Source organism: Kwoniella pini, chromosome 4 (genome assembly GCF_000512605.2).
Source record: "Kwoniella pini CBS 10737 chromosome 4, complete sequence".
Taxonomy (NCBI): Eukaryota; Fungi; Basidiomycota; class Tremellomycetes; order Tremellales; family Cryptococcaceae; genus Kwoniella; species Kwoniella pini.
The window spans coordinates 1,918,701-1,939,489 of record NC_091719.1 but is presented as its reverse complement, the minus strand read 5'-3'; the positions used below and the strand labels follow the sequence as shown (position 1 = coordinate 1,939,489).

The 20,789-nt window shown below is 47.8% G+C and overlaps 11 protein-coding genes across 11 annotated transcripts; 3 read left to right on the top strand and 8 right to left on the bottom strand.

Moving 5' to 3' along the window:
- Positions 1-1,436: 1,436 nt before the first annotated feature.
- Positions 1,437-1,817, bottom strand: I206_103753 (uncharacterized protein; the record flags this gene model as incomplete). Its single annotated transcript, XM_019153022.2, has 1 exon — positions 1,437-1,817. The coding sequence occupies one exon, from the start codon at positions 1,815-1,817 to the stop codon at positions 1,437-1,439; it is 381 nt and encodes a 126-aa protein (XP_019013183.2).
- A 1,116-nt stretch (positions 1,818-2,933) lies between these two features.
- I206_103752 (uncharacterized protein) lies at positions 2,934-4,496 on the top strand (the record flags this gene model as incomplete). Its single annotated transcript, XM_019153023.1, has 3 exons — positions 2,934-2,958; positions 3,006-4,258; positions 4,314-4,496. 3 exons carry the CDS (start codon positions 2,934-2,936, stop codon positions 4,494-4,496), a joined length of 1,461 nt encoding a protein of 486 aa, XP_019013184.1.
- A 107-nt stretch (positions 4,497-4,603) lies between these two features.
- I206_103751 (uncharacterized protein) lies at positions 4,604-5,140 on the bottom strand (the record flags this gene model as incomplete). Its single annotated transcript, XM_019153024.1, has 3 exons — positions 4,604-4,750; positions 4,810-4,891; positions 4,956-5,140. The coding sequence occupies 3 exons, from the start codon at positions 5,138-5,140 to the stop codon at positions 4,604-4,606; spliced, it is 414 nt and encodes a 137-aa protein (XP_019013185.1).
- Positions 5,141-5,391: 251 nt separating this feature from the next.
- Positions 5,392-6,774, bottom strand: I206_103750 (uncharacterized protein; the record flags this gene model as incomplete). Its single annotated transcript, XM_019153025.1, has 5 exons — positions 5,392-5,535; positions 5,601-5,677; positions 5,746-6,130; positions 6,188-6,553; positions 6,619-6,774. The coding sequence occupies 5 exons, from the start codon at positions 6,772-6,774 to the stop codon at positions 5,392-5,394; spliced, it is 1,128 nt and encodes a 375-aa protein (XP_019013186.1).
- A 623-nt stretch (positions 6,775-7,397) lies between these two features.
- On the top strand, positions 7,398-9,404 carry I206_103749 (uncharacterized protein; the record flags this gene model as incomplete). Its single annotated transcript, XM_019153026.1, has 8 exons — positions 7,398-7,538; positions 7,593-8,017; positions 8,078-8,437; positions 8,501-8,815; positions 8,871-8,969; positions 9,021-9,100; positions 9,165-9,232; positions 9,285-9,404. The coding sequence occupies 8 exons, from the start codon at positions 7,398-7,400 to the stop codon at positions 9,402-9,404; spliced, it is 1,608 nt and encodes a 535-aa protein (XP_019013187.1).
- Positions 9,405-9,592: 188 nt separating this feature from the next.
- I206_103748 (uncharacterized protein) lies at positions 9,593-12,192 on the bottom strand (the record flags this gene model as incomplete). Its single annotated transcript, XM_019153027.1, has 4 exons — positions 9,593-10,207; positions 10,268-10,787; positions 10,838-11,278; positions 11,345-12,192. The coding sequence occupies 4 exons, from the start codon at positions 12,190-12,192 to the stop codon at positions 9,593-9,595; spliced, it is 2,424 nt and encodes an 807-aa protein (XP_019013188.1).
- A 405-nt stretch (positions 12,193-12,597) lies between these two features.
- I206_103747 (uncharacterized protein) lies at positions 12,598-13,693 on the bottom strand (the record flags this gene model as incomplete). The annotated part of the gene is made up of 3 exons (XM_019153028.1): positions 12,598-12,982; positions 13,039-13,267; positions 13,321-13,693. The coding sequence occupies 3 exons, from the start codon at positions 13,691-13,693 to the stop codon at positions 12,598-12,600; spliced, it is 987 nt and encodes a 328-aa protein (XP_019013189.1).
- A 478-nt stretch (positions 13,694-14,171) lies between these two features.
- I206_103746 (uncharacterized protein) lies at positions 14,172-16,324 on the bottom strand (the record flags this gene model as incomplete). The annotated part of the gene is made up of 10 exons (XM_019153029.1): positions 14,172-14,374; positions 14,433-14,609; positions 14,663-14,718; positions 14,781-15,019; positions 15,071-15,353; positions 15,403-15,496; positions 15,565-15,741; positions 15,803-15,956; positions 16,012-16,155; positions 16,298-16,324. The coding sequence occupies 10 exons, from the start codon at positions 16,322-16,324 to the stop codon at positions 14,172-14,174; spliced, it is 1,554 nt and encodes a 517-aa protein (XP_019013190.1).
- Positions 16,325-16,787: 463 nt separating this feature from the next.
- I206_103745 (uncharacterized protein) lies at positions 16,788-17,905 on the top strand (the record flags this gene model as incomplete). Its single annotated transcript, XM_019153030.2, has 5 exons — positions 16,788-16,794; positions 16,846-17,489; positions 17,551-17,568; positions 17,659-17,770; positions 17,820-17,905. 5 exons carry the CDS (start codon positions 16,788-16,790, stop codon positions 17,903-17,905), a joined length of 867 nt encoding a protein of 288 aa, XP_019013191.2.
- A 206-nt stretch (positions 17,906-18,111) lies between these two features.
- I206_103744 (uncharacterized protein) lies at positions 18,112-18,813 on the bottom strand (the record flags this gene model as incomplete). Its single annotated transcript, XM_019153031.2, has 4 exons — positions 18,112-18,348; positions 18,424-18,484; positions 18,560-18,628; positions 18,683-18,813. The coding sequence occupies 4 exons, from the start codon at positions 18,811-18,813 to the stop codon at positions 18,112-18,114; spliced, it is 498 nt and encodes a 165-aa protein (XP_019013192.2).
- A 372-nt stretch (positions 18,814-19,185) lies between these two features.
- Positions 19,186-20,580, bottom strand: I206_103743 (uncharacterized protein; the record flags this gene model as incomplete). Its single annotated transcript, XM_070202825.1, has 3 exons — positions 19,186-19,233; positions 19,313-19,495; positions 19,639-20,580. 3 exons carry the CDS (start codon positions 20,578-20,580, stop codon positions 19,186-19,188), a joined length of 1,173 nt encoding a protein of 390 aa, XP_070058926.1.
- Between the last annotated feature and the right edge of the window lie 209 nt (positions 20,581-20,789).

Here is a 20,789-nt window from a genome sequence, read left to right as displayed (position 1 = left end):
CTAACCCCTAACCCCCAACCCCCTAACCCCAACCCCTAACCCCCAACCCCTAACCCCCCTAACCCCCCTAACCCCTAACCCCCTAACCCCTAACCCCCAACCCCTCTAACCCCCCTAACCCCCAACCCCCTAACCCCCTAACCCCTATCCCCTAACCCCCCTAACCCCTAACCCCCTTTAACCCTCTAACCCCTAACCCCCCCTAACCCCTAACTCCTAAACCCCCCTAACTCCCTAACCCCTAACCCTCTAACTCCCCTAACCTCTAACCCCTAACCCCTAACCCCCTAACCCCCCTAACCCCCTAACCCCCCTAACCCCTAACCCCCCTAACCCCTAACCCCTAACCCCCTAACCCCTAACCCCTAACCCCTAACCCCCTAACCCCTAACCCCTAACCCCCTAACCCCTAACCCCCTAACCCCTAACCCCTAACCCTAACCCCCCTAACCCTAACCCCCTAACCCCTAACCCCTCTAACCCCTAACCCCCTAACCCCCCCCTAACCCCCTAACCCCTAACCCCTAACCCCTAACCCCTAACCCCCTAACCCCTAACCCCTAACCCCTAACCCCCTAACCCCTAACCCCTAACCCCCTAACCCCTAACCCCCCTAACCCCCTAACCCCCTAACCCCTAACCCCTAACCCCCCCTAACCCCCTAACCCCCCCTAACCCCTAACCCCTAACCCCCTAACCCCTAACCCCTAACCCCTAACCCCTAACCCCTAACCCCTAACCCCTAACCCCTAACCCCTAACCCCTAACCCCTAACCCCCTAACCCCCTAACCCCTAACCCCTAACCCCCCTAACCCCTAACCCCCTAACCCCTAACCCCTAACCCCCCTAACCCCTAACCCCTAACCCCCCTAACCCCTAACCCCCTAACCCCTAACCCCCCTAACCCCCCTAACCCCTAACCCCTAACCCCCTAACCCCTAACCCCCCTAACCCCTAACCCCTAACCCCCTAACCCCCCTAACCCCTAACCCCTAACCCCTAACCCCTAACCCCTAACCCCTAACCCCCCTAACCCCTAACCCCTAACCCCCCTAACCCCCCTAACCCCTAACCCCTAACCCCTAACCCCTAACCCCTAACCCCCCTAACCCCTAACCCCTAACCCCTAACCCCTAACCCCTAACCCCTAACCCCTAACCCCTAACCCCTAACCCCTAACCCCTAACCCCTAACCCCCCTAACCCCTAACCCCCCTAACCCCCTAACCCCTAACCCCTAACCCCTAACCCCCCTAACCCCTAACCCCTAACCCCTAACCCCTAACCCCCCTAACCCCTAACCCCTAACCCCTAACCCCCCTAACCCCTAACCCCTAACCCTAACCCCTAACCCCTAAACCCCTAACCCCTAACCCCTAACCCCTAACCCCTAACCCCTAACCCCTAACCCCCTAACCCTGATAGCCCCTGTTGGTTCATGAGTAATGGCTCAATCTGTCTGACTCACAATCTGGGTCTCCATCTTTCGCAGCTTGAGCAATCGATCCCAGCGTTTGAGTACACTGCGTGTATAATACACCACTTGAATCGAAAGGTGGCTTAGGACAGTTATATGTAGGGCCGCTGAGGTCGGCGAGGTAAATACGAGTGACGGGTACCTGTCGAGGGGAGGTGCACAGCGCAGGGTTATAGCTGTAGGTAGCGTTGAAGTAATGAGTACTGTCTTGAGTTGACCAGGTTGGATTTGCTTCGTAGCTCGTGAGTGCGAGGGAATTTGCACACGCTTGTATTTGGGCTTGAGTTTGGGCTTGAGCTACACCCGTGACAAGCGATAGTAGGCCGAGCAGGAAGAGCATTGTGTGTCAATCAGAACGAGGAGCCAGAAAGTACTTACGGAAAGATAATTGACGCTTCAGTCGACATATATATGTACTGACGCCTTATCGGAGTTACGTCGCGGTCTTCGAATCTTTTAGGCTATCGTATCGCCATCTGAATCTTTCAAAGTTCTACATGGGTAAAGAGACCCTGACAGCAACTTGCAGCTTGCCAACCATCCCACAGACATATTAACGAGCTAGTTGTCATAGAATCAGTCTTATCTTCACGCCATTTGAAGTATCTATCGAACGATCCGATAGGCATGACAGATGAACATCGAGTATTGGCTGAAGCCGGAAGGTAGGTCAATACACCAACTGAGGCATTTGAATTGATTTTAGCTTGCAGTTTCCTAAATATGAAGAAACGTGGGCACACCCTCGTTCCTCACAATGTGCTAGTATCCAATCCACCTATCGGGCGGAACATACGAAAATTTCTACTTCCTTGGGCAACGGTGTACCAGAGCTGTTTCTCTAAAAGTTCCACGGAAAGGTAAAAGTCTGGACCCATTCAATCACGATCACATATCAGTGCTTTCTAACCCCAGGACGGAGTATAAACTTCAACAAAATGAATTGAACGGGCTTCATGTGTATCGCTGTCGCTGAGGTTATTCAGTGACCATCGAATCTTCTTGCGATTTCACACGGCAACGTGATATTCAGTTCCACGATTCACGTGGTATCTTCATCCTATGTCAGATCGAGCTTACTGGGGCTTGGTTTTTTCGGTTACTTTCGGAGATGTTCAATAATTCTAGAATCACACAAATAACTCCTCGTAGGCAGCGGAGCGGTAGACTGATAGCACATGCCCTGTAGAGCTATCAGAGGCTGGCAACCTGCGTGCTTGTAGTGTAATGATTGTCTGATAAGCGAGAAACAGGCATTCTCCGCTGGGAGTGACGAGGTAGAGTGGCCCTATCTAAGCGTCGCTTCACCAAATTACCTGCCTTTTAATTTAAACATCAGATTCGCAATCGGCGTAATCCGCAGTTGAACACACAATGGTCGCGTAGTTTGACTCGATACTTAAGCTCATAATTTAGTCATTCCTCACTCCTCCTCTTTTCCACTTGTAATAACAACATGGTGCGGGAGACAGCTCGACTAGGTAAGCAGGCCGCGCCAGAAGGCTCTATTGCTCACCATCGTGACCAGGTCTCTCCGAAAGATGGTCTCTGTCTCGTAAAAACGTCAACTCTCCAATCACGGTAATCTACCACGCTTCTATCCCTGCTGACTGTGTCGCCAAAGAGGACTTGGTAGAAGCAGCAAGGAAGCTGAGCGAGATTTATCCTGTACTCTCCTGTGGAGTGGACGGCGCGTCGAGCAGGACTCCAGAATACGTGTATAGGAAGGATCTGAGCAGTGCGGACGTAGTGAAAATTGTGAATTTAGACAAAGAAGACAGCTTAGAACAACTGGTAAATCGTGCTGTGATCCAAGGCAAGTCATATCATGTCGACTCGGGAGCATTATGGGAGATACAGCTTCATCGTGTTTCATCCTCAACACCACCTTCGCCCAGAGACCGTCTAGTCCTTTTAATCGATCATATCCTCTGCGACGGGCTTGGAGCTAGAAATCTTTTTGCGGATTTGCTAGGATTGCTGTCAGGAATACCGATACCAGACCAACCCGATGGGCTACCAGCGCGTATGGATGATACTGTAAATCTTAAGCCCGCTTTAGAATCAACTGAACCTTCTATCTGGTCATATATTCAACCATATGTTGGCTCAGTAGCACGAAGGCTCAGCTCATTTCTAACATCGCCGCCATTGTATGCTCCATTCCCACCTCGCCAACAACCGGGATACAATTCTGTCACTGCTCCGCAACAATACAGTCATTTTGACCTCCCTTCTTCCGATCTCTCTGCGTTGTTGTCGGAGGGCAAGAAACATGCCATTCCCACAATTCATCCCGTTTTGCACATCGCCGCCGTGATCGCCCTGTATCGCGCAACCAAGTCGACTACGGGCTTGAGTTTCTATTCAAGTATACCCATTTCTGAACGGAATCCCTCACTTGGTCATCCTCGGTCGACAGGCAATTACGTCACGTTTCACTTCTCTACCGATCGCATCAACCGCTCAACAATAATCTGGGAGCACGCGCGAGGGTTCTCCAGTACACTGCGCCGCCCCGAAACTAAGCTCGTAGCCAGGCAGACGTTGGGGAAATTAGATGCTATTGACGGAGATCACAAGGAGGACGATGGTCCTTCAGGATGGGAGGAACATCTCAAGAAGGTCATGTCTGATTCCTTAGGTCCACACAAGCTGTCTCTAGCTGTATCCAACGTGGGATTGATGGAATTACCATCGACAGGAAAATTAGCAGGAGAGATTCAGGATGTGTATTTCACGCAAAGCGCTTCAGCTATGGGAGGATGTGCGGTTCTCAGTGTGAGTGCAGAAACCGCTCATGGTGACAATGCATCATACTCACTTTTTGATATAGATTCTGAGCACCCGTGGAGGCTCGATGACCGTTTCCGTTAGTTCCAAAATAGGATCGTTGCCTGCAGGCGTTTTTGAAGCCTTCGCTGAACAACTCAAGCCTATCGTATATGCTATCGCTCGAGGGGACGTAGGCGAGAATACGCAAGCTGGTGACTCGATAGCAGGCGTTCCTGACATATGACGAGCCTGTTCTCTCCGCTGTAGACGCACCTAAATACTGCTCATAGATGTACATCGAGAATTGTATGATGGTCATGCGTTATGAATTGGTTGTATGTTGGTCGTACTTTATGAATGTCCTTTTTCTGCTTTCTCAATCGGTAAACCCTTGGCTTTCCATGCTCTATACCCACCTTCGAGGTCGGTAGCTGTTTCCACGCCCAGGTCAACCAGAACTTGGGCTGCAAGCGAAGATGCGTAGCCTTCGTTGCACATCTGAGAAATATCAGTGAGAAAATCAGCTCCCACGAAGTCGGACCTGAACTCAGCCTCACTATTATTGGTTTGAATCCATGAGCTTTTGCTTCTTCAATACAGTCCGGAGAGGTTGGATCAAGCCTCCATTCGAGCACGTTTCTACGAGTTGGAGCCTGGGATCAGTGATAGGATCATCTGGCCCCAACAGAAGGGAATAGCCCACCTTTCCACTACGATCGCGCCTGGCACGATCCCTTCAGAGTTTCGATATGTCGAAGGGCGAGTATCCACCAAGATCGTCCCCGCCTGCTCTGTGATCGCCCGATACGCTTTCTCCGGAGTCAGCCGTCTGATATTGGCGCGCTTAGCCTCCAAGTATTTCTCAATGTTACTTTTGGATTCAACCATTGTTAAATTATCAATTGACAGGAACTCTCAGAAACAGTTGTTCCACTTTTCCGTTTAATGTTGGCGTTACATACAAATTACCGGATGACGCCATTGCTGTCTACCATTTCACGTGTCATCATTTTCAGCAATAACCGCGACTAGAAGAGAGGAATTGCATGCATCCGGTGCATCTCATTCATTTCCAGATGCGCTACACGACTCATGTACATGGTACAGCAGATACAACCTGTCTTGTTCTTCACAACGTCTTACCACTTCACTCCCTCTGCCTGCAGTCCTTCACTCTTAGATATACCGCTACTACTTAGATATGGCAACTCCCCTATAGAGGACGCCCGGTCCCCTCGTCTTTCCTCGGCGTAATCGAATGTAGCGGAATGTAAGGTGGAACGCTGCCTTGATTGTCAGCCACTTACTGAGGCGACCTTGCATTTCTGCTCTTCGCTTTCGAACTCACGTTGTCCCAGATCGCAACAGAACCAGCTTCCCAACGGAAACGTACAGAACAATCAAAGTTATTCATGCAGAGTTGCGCTGCGAGGGTGATTCACTATCAGGTAAGCAAAAACAGCGTGTTTGCAGGAACTTGTAGCCTAGCTCACTAAGATATTCCCGTAACATCACATGCTCATCATATGTTACACCTTGTATACGTCCACCAAATCCATAAGAGTAGTACAGCGCATTCCACCCAGTGACCGGATTGGTTCTAATCAACGGATGACGGGCTGACAAGTCATCTCCCACATTAAGCGGATTACCTCTGACCATGGTTTTCGATATAGTTCGACCATGATTGGCAGCTTCCTGGTGGAAGAAATTTGCGTTGTGCTCGGCTTTGAGACCTTTGAAGTATTCTAACATCGAGGGTGACAGCTTGTCTAGTATATCATAACAGTTCACCCACTGCGTATCACCTCCCGTGGGAGGAAGAACGTTGATCTTGAGCATGGAGTAGTCTGAAGGGACCTTCTCGAATGACACATCCTAGACCGAGACATCAGTTTAACAGATAACCCTGCTTCAGAACTCGACTTGACTCACTGAATGATACGCTCGAGTAGCCCATCTTGATACGTCATCGTGAAGTCTCATAATCCCACCTCCTTTCCTTTGCATCTCAGCCGAGATCAATTGGGTTTTGGCTCCCATCTCTCCAACATTCTCCGATACTGGATGAATACACATGTTGGATTGCTGCGGTTGTCCAGCCAAGGTACTAATCTTCTTTTGTAATTGCATCATCTCATCCTGACTGAGATCCTGCGCCCTGAAGAAGCATACGCCACGCCGCGATATTAAGACTGCTAAGTCTCGAATCAACTCGTCCGAATTGGGCGCTTTCAACAGCTCGGACAGCTGAAGGTCTGAACCAAACTCCCGGCCTATAGAAGGAGTTACTTCGAAGTGCTGTTTTGAATACATCAAAAGCTACATGAGTATATACACCACAACTCAGCGTTTCGAACACTTACAGTATAGCCTTCAAGTGTTCCATTGTACTTCATTGGGCCAGGAAGAGTGTTCCGCGCTACGCCGGTCGATTCATCTTCAGGTGCACCTTTAAGCTTGATGGTTTGTATGAGTAGAGAAGAGTGAGCTTCAGTCTGAGTGTGAGCCGTTGTAGCCATTATGAGAGCGATCTGGATGGAATGTCAGAGCTGCAGCCGGAGACGATGAAGTTGAAATTGTTTTGCAGAATTCGCAAGGGTGACATGATCGTCGGCTTCATATAGCGTTCGGCGTCTACCAAGTAGTCGTCATAAATTCAATTCCATTTGATTTGCACATCTTTGAATGAATATGCAAAATTCACTGCAAGCATATGACGATTACACGATGACATCTTAGCTTAGTCGGCGACTCCGGCAGCTATAGCGATGGCGTGATGAGAGTACCGCGTGTTAGACTTTGCAGGGAGACTGAACGACAGAACTCTGTCTGCATCGGGCCGGGTAAAAAGCCGAAAGATAAATCCCAACTTGAGGTGCTGCTGGTCGCAAATAATCGCGTAAAATCCTTTTTAATCGGCGATTACACCCTGAGAATTTGGTTTTTCGCGATAAAAAGCTTCTTACGTTGACCAATTCGACTTATCACACCATTGATGCCGTAAGAAAAATGATCAACCTATGACATATAATCTATATGAATGTTGAACTTCAGACGTCAAATGCATTCATATAAAAAGTCATGTCGAGATCTTCACTGATGTCACAATGCCAGACTCATCCTCGTAGATACACAGAACAGCATGTCCGAGAAAGTAGATTTACAGGTGGACTTGGAGCAAGATGAATCCACTACCTGGAATCAGGTTCGAGTGGAGGCTGACCGGGAGGAAGATTGGCAACACAACCTGACGATCTGGCAAGCTTTGAAGATCTACAAGACGGTCAGTACTGAGTCTTGTAGCTCCAAGCTGAGAAGGCTAATGCTAGATGTGTAGGCCGTCTTCTGGTCCGTCGTAGCTTCCTTTTGCATTGTCCAAGAAGCATACGATACTCTCCTGCTGGGTTCGCTTTTTGCTTTACCCGCTTTTAAGCAGCATTTTGGTTACAACGCAGGCGGGAAGGCTGGCTATCAGATCTCGGCAGCATGGCAAGCCGGACTAGGTCAAGGTGCGAACATAGGTAGTCTAATGGGTGTGTTCCTGGGAGCCTTCCTCGTCGACCGCTTCGGATACAAATACTCGATTCTTGGCAACCTTATCGTACTTGCCCCGATCATCGCTTTGGTCACCTTTGCTCCCAATCTCGGGGCTCTGCTTGCAGGCGAGATCCTCTCTGGTATCCCGTGGGGTGTTTTCAGCACTCTTGCTGAGGCTTACGCCTCCGAAATATGTCCTCAAAGCTTGAGAGGTTATCTGACGATGTGAGCGCAAAACTTTCAACGTAAATCGTATCGCGGGCAAGGCTGACCTGGTCAAATTAGATTCGTGAACCTCTGTTGGGTACTCGGCCATTTCATTGGTGCCGGAGTCCTTCGAGCGGCAAATGATATTACTGGGAAATGGTCTTACAGAATGCCTTTCGCGGTACAATGGGTCTGGATACCTCTCTTGGTCCCTCTAATGGCTTTCGCTCCTGAGTCTCCATATTGGTTCGTGAGGAAAGGCAAACTATCCAAAGCCGAGAGAACTGTCAGACGAATCGCTCCTGCTGCGGACCAGGACCGAGTCCACGAAATAGTCAGCTCAATGGTTCGAACAAACCAATTCGAAAAAGACGTTACCGCTGGCACCACTTTTGCGGACTGCTTCCGAGGCGTTAATAGAAGACGAACCGAGATTAGGTAGGTAATCCTGTCTGATGCTTGCAGGAGTATAAATACTCATCGATCTTTCCGAGTTTCTAGTTGTGTCGTCTGGACTACTCAAATTCTGTGTGGACTACAATTTGCCAATTATTCAACGTATTTTTTTCAACAAGCTGGCCTCCCAACTGTGTATTCCTTCGATATGACCATCGGGCTATACGCTGCAGCATTTGTCGGTACCTGTTTGTCTTGGGTCCTTCTCAATTATTTTGGTCGACGGAAGATCTGGCTCTCAGGGTTATCATGCCTTGTCGTTGGTCAAATTCTCATTGGAGTTCTTTCGGTAGTAGCGGATAAGGGTCACACTGGAGCTAGATGGGCACAGGCTGGTTTGATGATCGGCTGGCTATTTACGTGAGTCGGCATAAATCACAACTGATCAGTGATTTCAGCTCAGACTCTGCTGTAGATACGATATGACTGTTGGACCTCTAGCTTATGCCATCGTTGGGGAAACTTCCTCTACTCGTTTGAGAAACAAGACAGTCGGTCTCGCACGTGCATCATAGTGAGCCCATCATCAACTGAAGCATGCGCTTTGCTGACAAGCCGTGAGTAGTAACGTCTTCAGCATATGCTTCGGTGTCTTGATGCCATACGCCCTTAACCCTACCAAGTGGAACTGGGCAGGAAAGACCGGTGAGCTATCTTCCCAAATGTCTGTTGTTAGAAGCAATGCGTCTCATGCTGATTCCATCCTTAGGTTTCTTCTGGGCTGGTATCGGTTCCCTCTGTCTGGTGTGGGCATACTTCCGTCTACCAGAGCTGAAGGTGAGTGAATGTAGCAATTTGCTGAGACCGGTTAGCTGACATCGAGTCATAGGACCGAAGTTTCCTTGAGGCAGACATCATGTTCACTCGTGGCGTTCCTGCGCGAAAATTCAGAACGTATGTGATTGAAGCAAATGCCGACAAACACGTACGAGAAGTTCTAGATAAATAGTCTTGACAATTACGATCGATTATCGAGATCAGTCCAGGAATCCAATGTACCACTAAAATTTGCTAATCGGGGGCTACAACAATGAATGCATTCTGTAGTACATCGATTTATGTATGGATACAATATATTTCGAGATGTATAGGTTTTTGGGTTCCAGCGTGCGTGATACTCTAGTGAATTCTGATTTCCTAGTTCTCTTCCGTATTACTGCCAGTTTGTATGGCGAGAAACCTCAGATCTTGCTGTTCTGTGGAACCTATGTCCATTCCGAATGAGGTGAGAAAGGTATCGAGAAATGCGTCAAAAGGGTTCCGCGATTCTTCAAGCATGGGTGGCCATATTGATCGACCAAGATCTTGGTCAAGCATCTCGCCAAATGTCTCCAAATCTATCGAACGCGACATTGGTCTGAACTCGTGAAGGTTTTGTTGGTCCGGGCTGGAATAAGGCACACTTCGCTGCACATTTGCTTCAGATCGTTCATCTTCTTTCTCCGCCGGCTGTGCTTGTTCAGTACGTTTGGCTTCTAACAATCTAAGCAGCAGAGTAGCGTGATCATTCTCAGATCCATCAGAGTGTGTCACTGCCCGGCCAAGCATCTCCGCAGCCAGTTCAACTCCTGCTAGGATTTGTTCCCAACCTAGACCGAAGTGGTTGAACTGAGGCTGGACGATCCTTAATAGCGAGACCGCAGCGTATGTGACAAAGGTGTGAAGCATATCTGGACAGCCCAGGCGAGTGTGAGACAGTCCATCAAAGGAAGAGTGATAAGTTTGAATCAACTGACTAGCTGATGACTGCAACTATTGTAAAGAAGCAAATGAGTCAAGGTGTGGCTACTGGACTAGCCTCTTCCGACGTACCTCAATTACAGTCACCGGCAAGTCGCCACGAGCAGATCCAAGAACACGCTCGAGGGCAAAAGAGTGTACAACGAGCTCAGCGTATTGCTGGTACAGCCGTATGTTTGCCATAGTAAAAGGTAGAGCTAAGGCTGCGGTCCTTCTCCCGTTTGGGTACTTCGAATTGCTCTGATAGCAAGCTCGAATAGAATTCTCCGTAGCTTGGCGCCAAAGCCGGAAGGCTTCAAGTGATGAGCGTTCGATATTGGATTGCGCAGCACTAGCAACTGGTTCCAACGGCTGTGCGGCTGTTCCTGCGTCCGTTCCGCTATGTCGAAAGGTGTTCACGGACTCTCCCAGAATCTGAGTCCATTCTGTGAGGGCAGCGATCCATAAGTCATCGGAAGACGAAGGATGACAGTCAAGCGCAGGGCGATGTTGGGTATCATGGTTAAATGGCTGCCGCAAGAGCGTGACGTATGATGAAAGAGAAAGATCTTCCTGAATCGCTGGAGGTTTCCCGAGCTGAGCCGACAAGGTTCTATCCAGTCGTCACTCAACATGTGACTAACCAGACGTAGAGAAACTCACCGGTCGGCAATATACACACCCAGCCAGGTCCTGGCGATAGCTCTCCGGACCCACCCCGGCAATCCTTCTCGAGCTTGTGATGACACGGCAACTCTATGAAGATTTATGTCTATAGCGGTCCTTACAGCCAGTCCCACCCGCAACCATGTCATGTCCAGCTCGAAGTGTTTAGGTCGATGCAAATTCCAGGTGATGTATATTAGATGACCTTGAACCACATCTATATTCTTCTCTTTCGGTAAGCGTTCCATCTCAAATTGAGCAAAGTCAGCAAGACGAGACCATAACACAGGATCTCTTGCTTTAGCACTAGAGCAGCAAATTGCGTTGAAGAGGAAGTTATTGCGTCTGGCGACAGCTGAGGGAGAGGAATGTGAAGGATCGAGCAGGGGAAGATGCGGATGAAGGTATGTGAAATATAGATCGAATAGCTTATCAGCTCTGGACCACCGTTCAGTTAGCTGAATTTTGCCAAAGCTAATTGCAGTATGATCAGAAAGGACTTACTCTGACACGCTGATGAACGTCATGATGTGGGGTGCTTCATCTTTCAGCGTTCTATGTAGAGGTGTATAGTATCCTTCTCCACTCTGCTTCGTGCCCGCACCTGGAATGGCATCTTGGTTATTTGCTGAAGGTGCTGGTATTTTGTTGTGAGTAGATACTGATGCACTGGCCTCTGCTAAGACGGCAAGAGGATTGCGGTCGCCAGGCAGGGGAAGGGAAGTAAGTCTGTCAGCAACATCGTCTGGGAGTTGCTCTTGAGATGTTTCCAAAGGAGCACCTTGCTTGACCTTATCTAATGGTCCCTCACGATGTGAATCGCCATCGATTGCCCTGGTCCGACGCCTTTTCCCATTAATACTGTGCTGTAGCTCCAGATCTGTTATAGGTGATCTGTTCCATATCAAAGAGTTACCGGGTGCCGTTTCACCTATAGTGCTATTCTTCTTCCAGCGGATATATTCCAAAGTGGGTCTTTCGGGAGGTAGCATTCCAAACGAGTCTCCTGAGCTAAGCATACCATGCTTCTTGGCCTCGCTAATACCTTCAGAAGTTTCACTTGACTCAGGCGGCTTACGCTTTCCCCTCATTCTTCCCCTCAGACTAGGTAGATAGACGCATCTATCTGGAAATCCAAGATCCACACATCTAATACATGGTTTACCTCCACTACATTTGAGTTTCTGTTGACTACAGGAGGAGCAAGCTCGAAGAGTGCGGGTGCTGAAAGGACTAGCTGCGTTGTTATGATTCGATGGGCCGGCGTCACTCGCTGGCGAGCGACGAGAAGGAGGCTCTGCTGTTGCCAAAGAGGTGTCGAAGGTAGGCGCGGAATCGAAGCATTCTACCATTTTAATTCCGAGTCGAATTCTTGCATGCAATAGGTGACATCGCTGTTCCCATCCTGATCAATCTTGATGAGTTATGGTTAAATGTCATCATCGAAGACTATCTAATCGGCCTTTAGTGACTGTTACTCGGATTCGTCCGCCATCAAGATCAATCACGTCATTTTTCAAATTGTGATCAAATTGTTTGAGATGAATGCATATGGCGTCTTCAGGTAGATCGGCAATATCATCACATGCATGGGTGCTTTCTAAATTCATTCCGGAATATGCGGACAGCAATATCAACCGTGCATGTGTCACAAGGTTCGACTAGACAACTCCAACTGGAAAATACAATCCTCTCATCATGCAATGCTCTGAAGTCACTGGTGAAAATTATGACATTTGTCAAACATGCATATGTCTTCACGCGTACATAGCCAACCGAGGATCAATGCCAGCAGGATCAGCGAACCTCAATCCGATGTCTAATGCGTCGATCGCGTCCATATCATGTTCGCTGAGGTCCAGGCTCTCATTTTGCAGGTTCTCTTTCAAGCGTCCCTCGCTTGACGACTTAGGGATTACAGTAATACCTTTTTGGGATGCCCATCGAAGGACGACCTGAGCTGCAGTGGCTTGGTGCGACCTCGCGATGTTGGCGATGACGGAGTGAGTAAACAGGGATTCACATTTTGCTACTACAGAATCCGAAATGCCGACCCATGATACCGGACCGAACGACGAGTAGGCTGTAACGTGGATGTTGAACGCCCGAGCAAGACGCACAAGATTCGGCTGAGCAAGGTAACTAGTGCAGAGAACGTGACTCAGCATAGAAGACGACTATGAGTGAGGTCGACTCACGGATGTAATTCCACTTGTAAAACAGCTGGCTTGATTCTCGCATACCTCATTAGGTCCGCTATCATCGCTCCAGCCATATTGCTAATGGCTATATTCTTCACTAACCCCAAGTCTACCAGTTTCTCCATAGCCTCCCACGTTTTATGAAAGGGTGAATCCTCCAGCACTAGATTTCCCGTTGGCGTTCCATCGTAACTCCAACCTGGAGGGTACCGTACTTTCGGATCGACTGGAACAGCAGATGAGTACGTGATCCTGCTCGTAATATTTCTTGCGACTCACCATATTTCAACGATATAGGCATGTGAACATAGTAGACGTCAAAATATTCTACTCCCCAATCCTTCAAACTCCTTCTACAAGCGGCTTCAACATGCTCAGCTGCATGAAAGGTGTTCCACAGCTTGCTGACGATTGTCACATCTTCTCTCTTGATTAAACCCTCCTGAATCGCTCTATTCAGTCCTTCACCCGCTTGAATCTCATTGTCGTAGTCTGCTGCGCCGTCTAACAGACGGTATCCGAGTTTGAGGGAAGCATACACGAGATCTGCACATTCCGCTTGGGGTACCTTCCATAGACCCAAGCCTGTGAGAGGGTACTCATCGCCAGACGCGAGCTTGACGGATCTACTGCTCGTCCCAGAGACTGTCATGGTGTGTGTTTATATTGTCGCTATGGTATAATATTGGAGACCATGGTATTCTATACACTGTTGAGTTGGACTTTCCAGCTCGGTACAAGCAGCGGGATGGAAAGGGAATGTTTAAAGAGGAAATCACGCAATATTTTATCGGCGACTAGCTGAGTAGGGAAAAAATGTCCCTGCCATCTCTACGCGTCAACTATTTTGATCCCGCTGTTACTGATCTGCTTTCATGGGGGTAATGATCTCAAGCTACAATCAGCGGTCAAAAGGGTCAGCTACTTTGTAATGACCAATGTTGCTCTGTTTCAACATCGGGAATATGCCACATCGGTCGAACCACTATTACCCTACATAAACTACATCAACGGACGCACAAAGATAGATGAACACCCCGGACGCAGTGTGCTCTATGCCCAAACAAGATGAAGAATGACACCTCGCGCAGGATCACGAGAGCACTATTGTGTGTGTGTGAATAGTGACCTCATCTTGAGTAGATGTACAGCGGAGCCTTATCACCCATCTCCTCGAGCTCATCCGAAGTATATTCGGCCCGGATCTCCTCTTCAGACATGGCAGCTCGTTTCTTGTTGACCGCCCCGACGTAAAACCAGTATCCAGTCATCACAATCAAATTACCGAAAATGACCAGACCAGCAGAGACCCCGAAGCCCACCGGATAGTACGCTTATCGACGGTTTAGGTTAGCTGATAGATGAGAAGGCGATTACTGGAATCAGCTCACGAGCTTGTGAAGACAGATAAATGTTGGATCCTAAAACTCCTCCCACTTGAGTGAAAACTAGTAAACCGCCTAAGGCTGCACTTCGCTTAGACTGGCCAGCGTTGTTGAGAGCCAATATGGATGTGTGTGTAGGACTCAGGGGATAGAAGCCCATCGCAGCGAGCATACACCCGGTGTCTATCACAGAAATATCAGGATTGCACATAACCTCAGGCTTAGAACAGACTTACAGCATACCCCGACGAGATTCTTCTTTCCAACTGACGCCCACATCATCGCTAAACCACTTTTTGTGGTTGAGCACGACCTCTATTACTCGCAGCATCGGCCCTGATATCATTCACTCACACGACTGCCACAAAAGCTGGACCGACCACCGTGAGAATTCTCGTTTTGTATCTGTCGGAAGCCCAACCCGTGAACCCAACGGCAAAAGTAGCCGCAACGTAAGGAGGGGCCGAAAGACCTTGCTCCGCTGCAGCAGTGAAGCCCATACTAGCGATGATGGTTGGCAACGTGAATGAGAAGGCGAAGATCCCGACCGGGAAGCTGAAGAAGGAGAACCCGGGGATCAAGAGATGAGGAGACTAAGGAGTATGAGTGAACGGCAGTGAAATCGGAAGGAGAGCTATACGTACTGTCCAAGCAGACAAATATTCTTTCAACTTGAACTCGGACGAGTTACCGGATTTGTCTGTTCCGTAAGTGTATCTTCCTCGCAGCAGAATGAAACGCTGCTCTTCAGATGTTATCCATTTGTGAGTTCTTTCTGTTGTACCTGGTATGACAAAGCACAACAGGATAGCTATTATGATACTAGCAAATCCTTCAAGGACGTAGATCCATCTCCACCCCTTGTAGCCCCAGTGATAGTCCAGCTGAGCGATACCATAAGCTAGTAAACCAGAAACAGCGCCGGATCTGTTAAGCGTTAGCTGTCTGGTACCAACTTGCAATCTGGTTGACGTACATGGTAGCTCCGAAGTAAAACCAGGAATACCGACTGGTAAAAATGTCGGATGAGTACCACGTTGAGAGAATGTAAGCACTGATCGATGGTACACCTGGTCATAGAGATGAAAATCAGCTTGATTCCTTGGAACCCCACATTCAGTATCGAAGATCAACTGACCAGACTCAAACAAGCCAAGGATCAATCGGAAGGCATACCAAGCCGCCTTGTTGTTGGAACATCCGGCCGCAAGGATCGTAGCGCCACAAGCAGCCAAAAGCAATGGTAATTTGAACCTGGTCGTGTATTTCTTTCCTAGAGCAGCGCTGAAGGGAGCACCAATGGCGAAAGTAATGACTATTACTGGAGTGAGCCAAGCCTATTGCATAAGGAAGGATTCGAACAGGACAACACGTACATAGCAATGACAAGCCGATATTCCAATCAGTTCCTTTCATGCCGAGATCCTTCTGAGCACCAAATAATTTGGCATTACCAACATTGCTTCGATCGACATAAGTCAACATGTAGATGAGCATGAGGGGAGGCAAGATATGCCAGTCGATTTTCCGCTAAGCCCCGTCAGCTTTGTTGGGACAACCAGAGATTACGATACGGTCAACTCACATTCAATCTTTGTTCTTTCTCGCTAGAGAAGTCTTCGCGCAAAGTCAAATAGTCTTGATAGTCTTCAGTATGAGCATCAACAATGACAGCTACGTTGATTTGATTTTTCTCGTCCTCGACGACGAGAGCTTCTGGGTCCCGACACTGAGAAATTGTGACACGATGGCAGATCCGGTGAAGATTCGTGAGCTGTCTATCGATCTTGAAGAGGGGGGGGCAATGCCCATGGAATATATATACTGGTGGAACAGAGCGTAGCTCGGAAGGTGACAATTGCACTTGCTACCGTGTTACTCCGCTTCAGACAATGCATAGTGCTATCAGATCAGAACGTTTCTACTTAGCCAATAAAGTTCAGATCGCGTAACTCGGCGATCGCTCATTCGCCTGAATTCCCCTCGTCACCTGGAAAATCCCTTCTGGTAGATAGACGTCAGGTTGGGGGATCGGCTCCGTCGCGATCCATGGGTGCATGGGTGACTGATGAATCGTTATCACATGACCTTTGTCTGAAACACGAAGGTTTCCTTGGGAGATTGTCATAGACATGAACGATTTAGACATGAAATGAATAATCGGAAAGCACATCGCGAAGCTCGCTTCCCTCGGGCTGAGGGGAAGCTAACCTATCGCTTTATCTTTCTCGTTGACAAATCACTTGACTGGATTTCCAGTTATATCACCTTGCAAGATCATATTTATTAGACGTCCTCGGTCTTCTCAATCATTTCCTCACGGAATTCTCCATTGGCTCGACTTGAGGCAGACTGAACACAATGACAGGTCAGTACAGCCTAATAACGAAACGAAGCTAGACTGAAGTATAATCCACAGACGCTACCTCCGCATTATCAACTCTGTCCGTGCCTCGATTGTTCTCCCTTGCCGGACAGACTGTGATCGTTGTTGGAGGAGGAAGGGGTATAGGAGCATCAGTCGTTCTCGGTTGTTTGGAAGGCGGAGCCAACATATTCGTCCTGGATCTTTTGCCTGAACCCGACAAGAATGATTGGCCACCTGCCAAGGCCACAGCGGAGAAGAATGGGCTGAAACTTAATTACGGTGTGGCCGACGTCACCAACGAAGAATCGCTCAAAATGGGGTTCCAAACTATCTTCGATTCCATTGATGAGTCATCGGCACCTTTAAGAGGATTAGTAGTCACTGCAGGTGTTCCTATACCCATTTCAGGCTTAGAGCTAGAATACGATCAATGGAAACGGGGAATAGATGTCAATCTCAATGGCAGCTTCCTATCATGTCAGATCTTCGCTAAAGAATGGATCAATCGGAACCCAAAAGTCAACTCATCTGACCCAGATTCTCCTCTCGCCAGTATCGTCTTGACCTCGAGCATACATGGACAAGGCTTCAACAGACAAGTACCTGGTCCTTCATACGGTAGTGCGAAAGCTGCTATCAAACATCTAGCTAGTATTTTAGGAGCTGAATGGGGTGCTCGTGCCATCAGAGTAAACGTAAGTGATTGTTTCTCGCAGGTGTGAGGTCCAAGTGAGAAGGCTGACGTGACGATTTCAGTCTATATCTCCTGGACTGGTGAGTACAAATGTCATGTAACATATACCGCTAGATGAATATAAGGGTCTCTTAAGTATGAAGCAACACTGACGTTCGTTGTTGTACTAGATTGTGACAAGCACTATGAGGCAGAATTACATACCGACGCATCCAGAGTACGTCGATAATATGACCAAGTTCACCGCTATCAAACGGGTAGCCGATGCCTCGGAGCTAAAAGGTGCGTAATCTTCTCCCCTCTTTAAACTCGAACTGACTCCTGTCCATAGCTCCGGTCGTATTCTTGCTATCGAAGGGCAGTTCGTTCGTGACAGGAACGGATCTCGTGATTGATGGAGGTCATCTAGCTAGTTAGGTAGTTTAAGGCTCGATGTTTTCGAACGGTCCCTGAAGATCAATATAACTAGCATCAGCAGATGGGTGAACTCATGCCATACATGATCGCTACAAAGGTTCCGTCTATATGCTCTATGTGTATGCTAAATGTTGAGGGTCGATGTGGCTACAATCTTTTGGTCTCGGTCAACTTTCGATTATTCCGTAATCAAAACTTCCTGCGAATCACCATCCTCCAATTCTACCTCCTTCATCGAACCAACTATCTTCAAAACCTTCAAACACATGTCCTTCCTCTTCTGATACAGGTATCGTTTCTGGCCTTTCTCGTTCCCGTAGCTCCTCAGGTACTGTATCATGCCAATCTAAATCGAGACACATGCCGCGAGCTTGACCCATGTATACCCATGAATGGGCGTAATTCAAGGAAGGACTCGATGAGTAATCGTCAGACATTCGACGCTAAGGCAAGCAATCACGTAGATCAGCCTTCGCAACGTATGCGTAGGAGATGCACTGTACTCTGAATGTACTTACAATGTCGGTGAAAAGACTACCTTTGCCTAATCCACCAGCGCCCAGGTGTTTCAACAAATTCCTGTGTAATGTGTTTTTTGGAATCAGTATCTCACAAGAATGCAAGATGCCGTTCGATGTGCCATACTAGACTTACGAATGGACGAAGAGCGGAGGCGGTCGTGAGAACCCTTCAGGTGTATCAAGGTCATATTGCAGAACTGAGCTGTGCGGTGATAGACATCAGTTTTAAGCCACAGACTACAAAAGTCCCACTCACTGGCCGCAGAATCTATTACCTTCGAATTGATTCCTAAATCCTAAAGCACTCATCCATCTGGGTGATACACCGAAGTCTAGATCCAGTATCCTAAATGCCCATCTGAATGTGTCTTTATCACCACCACACATCCTGAACCAGAAATCCCTCTCATTCATCATTCCACTGGCTATAATTAAAGCAGCGAGATTCAGACCATCATTCCCCGCTTTGTCAATTATGATTTGACCAGACTCAAAAGTCCACTTGTCCAGAGAGCATGTATCTCCTACGATTCTCCATATAGCGTTGTCAGGGTGATCTTTTGATAAATCAGGCCAGAACACAGCTCGACCATTATTCTGATATGTTGGCGAATCAAAGAGGTGGATAGGTGATCGAAGTGGGACGTTATCTGAATCGAGATAGAGTATCTCACGGAAAGAAGACTGGACGAGAGCAAGTCCTTTGATCTATATGGGTATCAGTCAAAGACCCATAATATGTTGGAATGGCAATGAATCTCAGTAGAGAAGGGATAAGACGGTATGTACAACACTCACTTGCCAATTCTATCGAAGAACATGGAACAAAATTATTAGCTTTTGCATTTCTGCATTGTATTTTAGCAGTCCGCAAACACGGGCTCACCTTCCAGACTCCTTCGACTTTTGATAAGCCTTTCGCCTCCCGCAACGTCGCACCCAAGTTTTCTATCTCCCCTCGTTGGTTTCCATCTGTCAATTCATCGGAGTAATGGAAGACTTCAATTGGGAGGTCAACATTCAGGCGACGAAGGTGTTTGATAGCGGTTATTGTTCGCAAAGTTGTATCCTGATTTTTATTTTTAGGAGTCAGTTCAGAAAGAGTGGCTGATCTTATAGGAGTTTGAATGATTGTGAGACGACAACCATTACAAGGAACAACGTTCGCAAGGATATCGTTGACTCCGATCAAATATCAAAGGGATCGCTCACCTGGTTCCCACCTGTCAACACTATTCCCCTGCCTTTACCCGTACTGCCATCCTTTCGGCCTATCACTTCCTCCCCTCGTTCTATAGCTTCTTCCAACCATCTGACCACGTCATACCTTCTCTTGGCTATCTCCTCCTCCTTGACATCTTCTATCCAGAACTGCGCATCACCATTATATTGATCTGGATTGACTAATTTATCGCTCAATTCCCTTGGACATCCCTCATAATTACTTTCTTTCGCTTCATCATGTGCTTGAACAGGTCGGTATAAAAATTGTGTTAGTTTCGTCGAGAGGTGGTAGTATTTGGGTACGTCGAACGATAAAGGTAGTGATAGTGATGGGAAGTGAGAGGAGTATATCGAGGGTAGTGAAGGTAAATCTGGTTGTTCTATCGTTCCAACATCATCTTCTGGATGTTCTAAATCATCGTAAGGAAGTTCATTCGTGCTAGGTGTCGAGCTCCATGATGAGGGTAATAAGTGGGTATCATTGTTGGATCCAGACAGTAAATACAACACGCTCAGAATTGTTAAGGATAGTAATGCATATCCTAAAGGTGTCGGCTGACAATTCCTCTTCATGATTATTCTATTCCACCTCTTAAGCTCGTATCTCGCTGGATCTATGAATCTAGATGAAGGTGACAAAAACGATTCTGGTGAAGGTGAAAATTCGTATTGAAATGGATTTGACGGTGAGGGCAGCGCTGAACTATCGGGAACAGGTGGTATATCAATGTCCAGATTCACACCAGTAGATCTAGAAGGCGATCTTGATCTCGATCGAAAATCGTTTGTCGGCGATATGACTTCCAAATTATGTTTTGAACCACCTTGATTCGACGAATAGGAGGTGGAAGGTGAACTCAAGTTGATATGTAAATCTGGGTACCGTCTATTGGCTTTTGAAGAAGATGATTTTGAAGAAGAGGAATTCATTTTATCTAGGCTGCGTACATGTATACTGTGCTGTTCTTCGAAGAGGTAGATCTAGGCGAGAATCTCGTGGGAAGGCTACAGGTGAAACAGGAATTTTCCTGTTGCATCAACAAGGGATAGGAATGAGTTATGTAAATATAAGCTACCCTACTGCGATAGACTGCGGCAGTAGCAATTGTCCCAGCATTTCGTGAATTGTCATTGAAGCT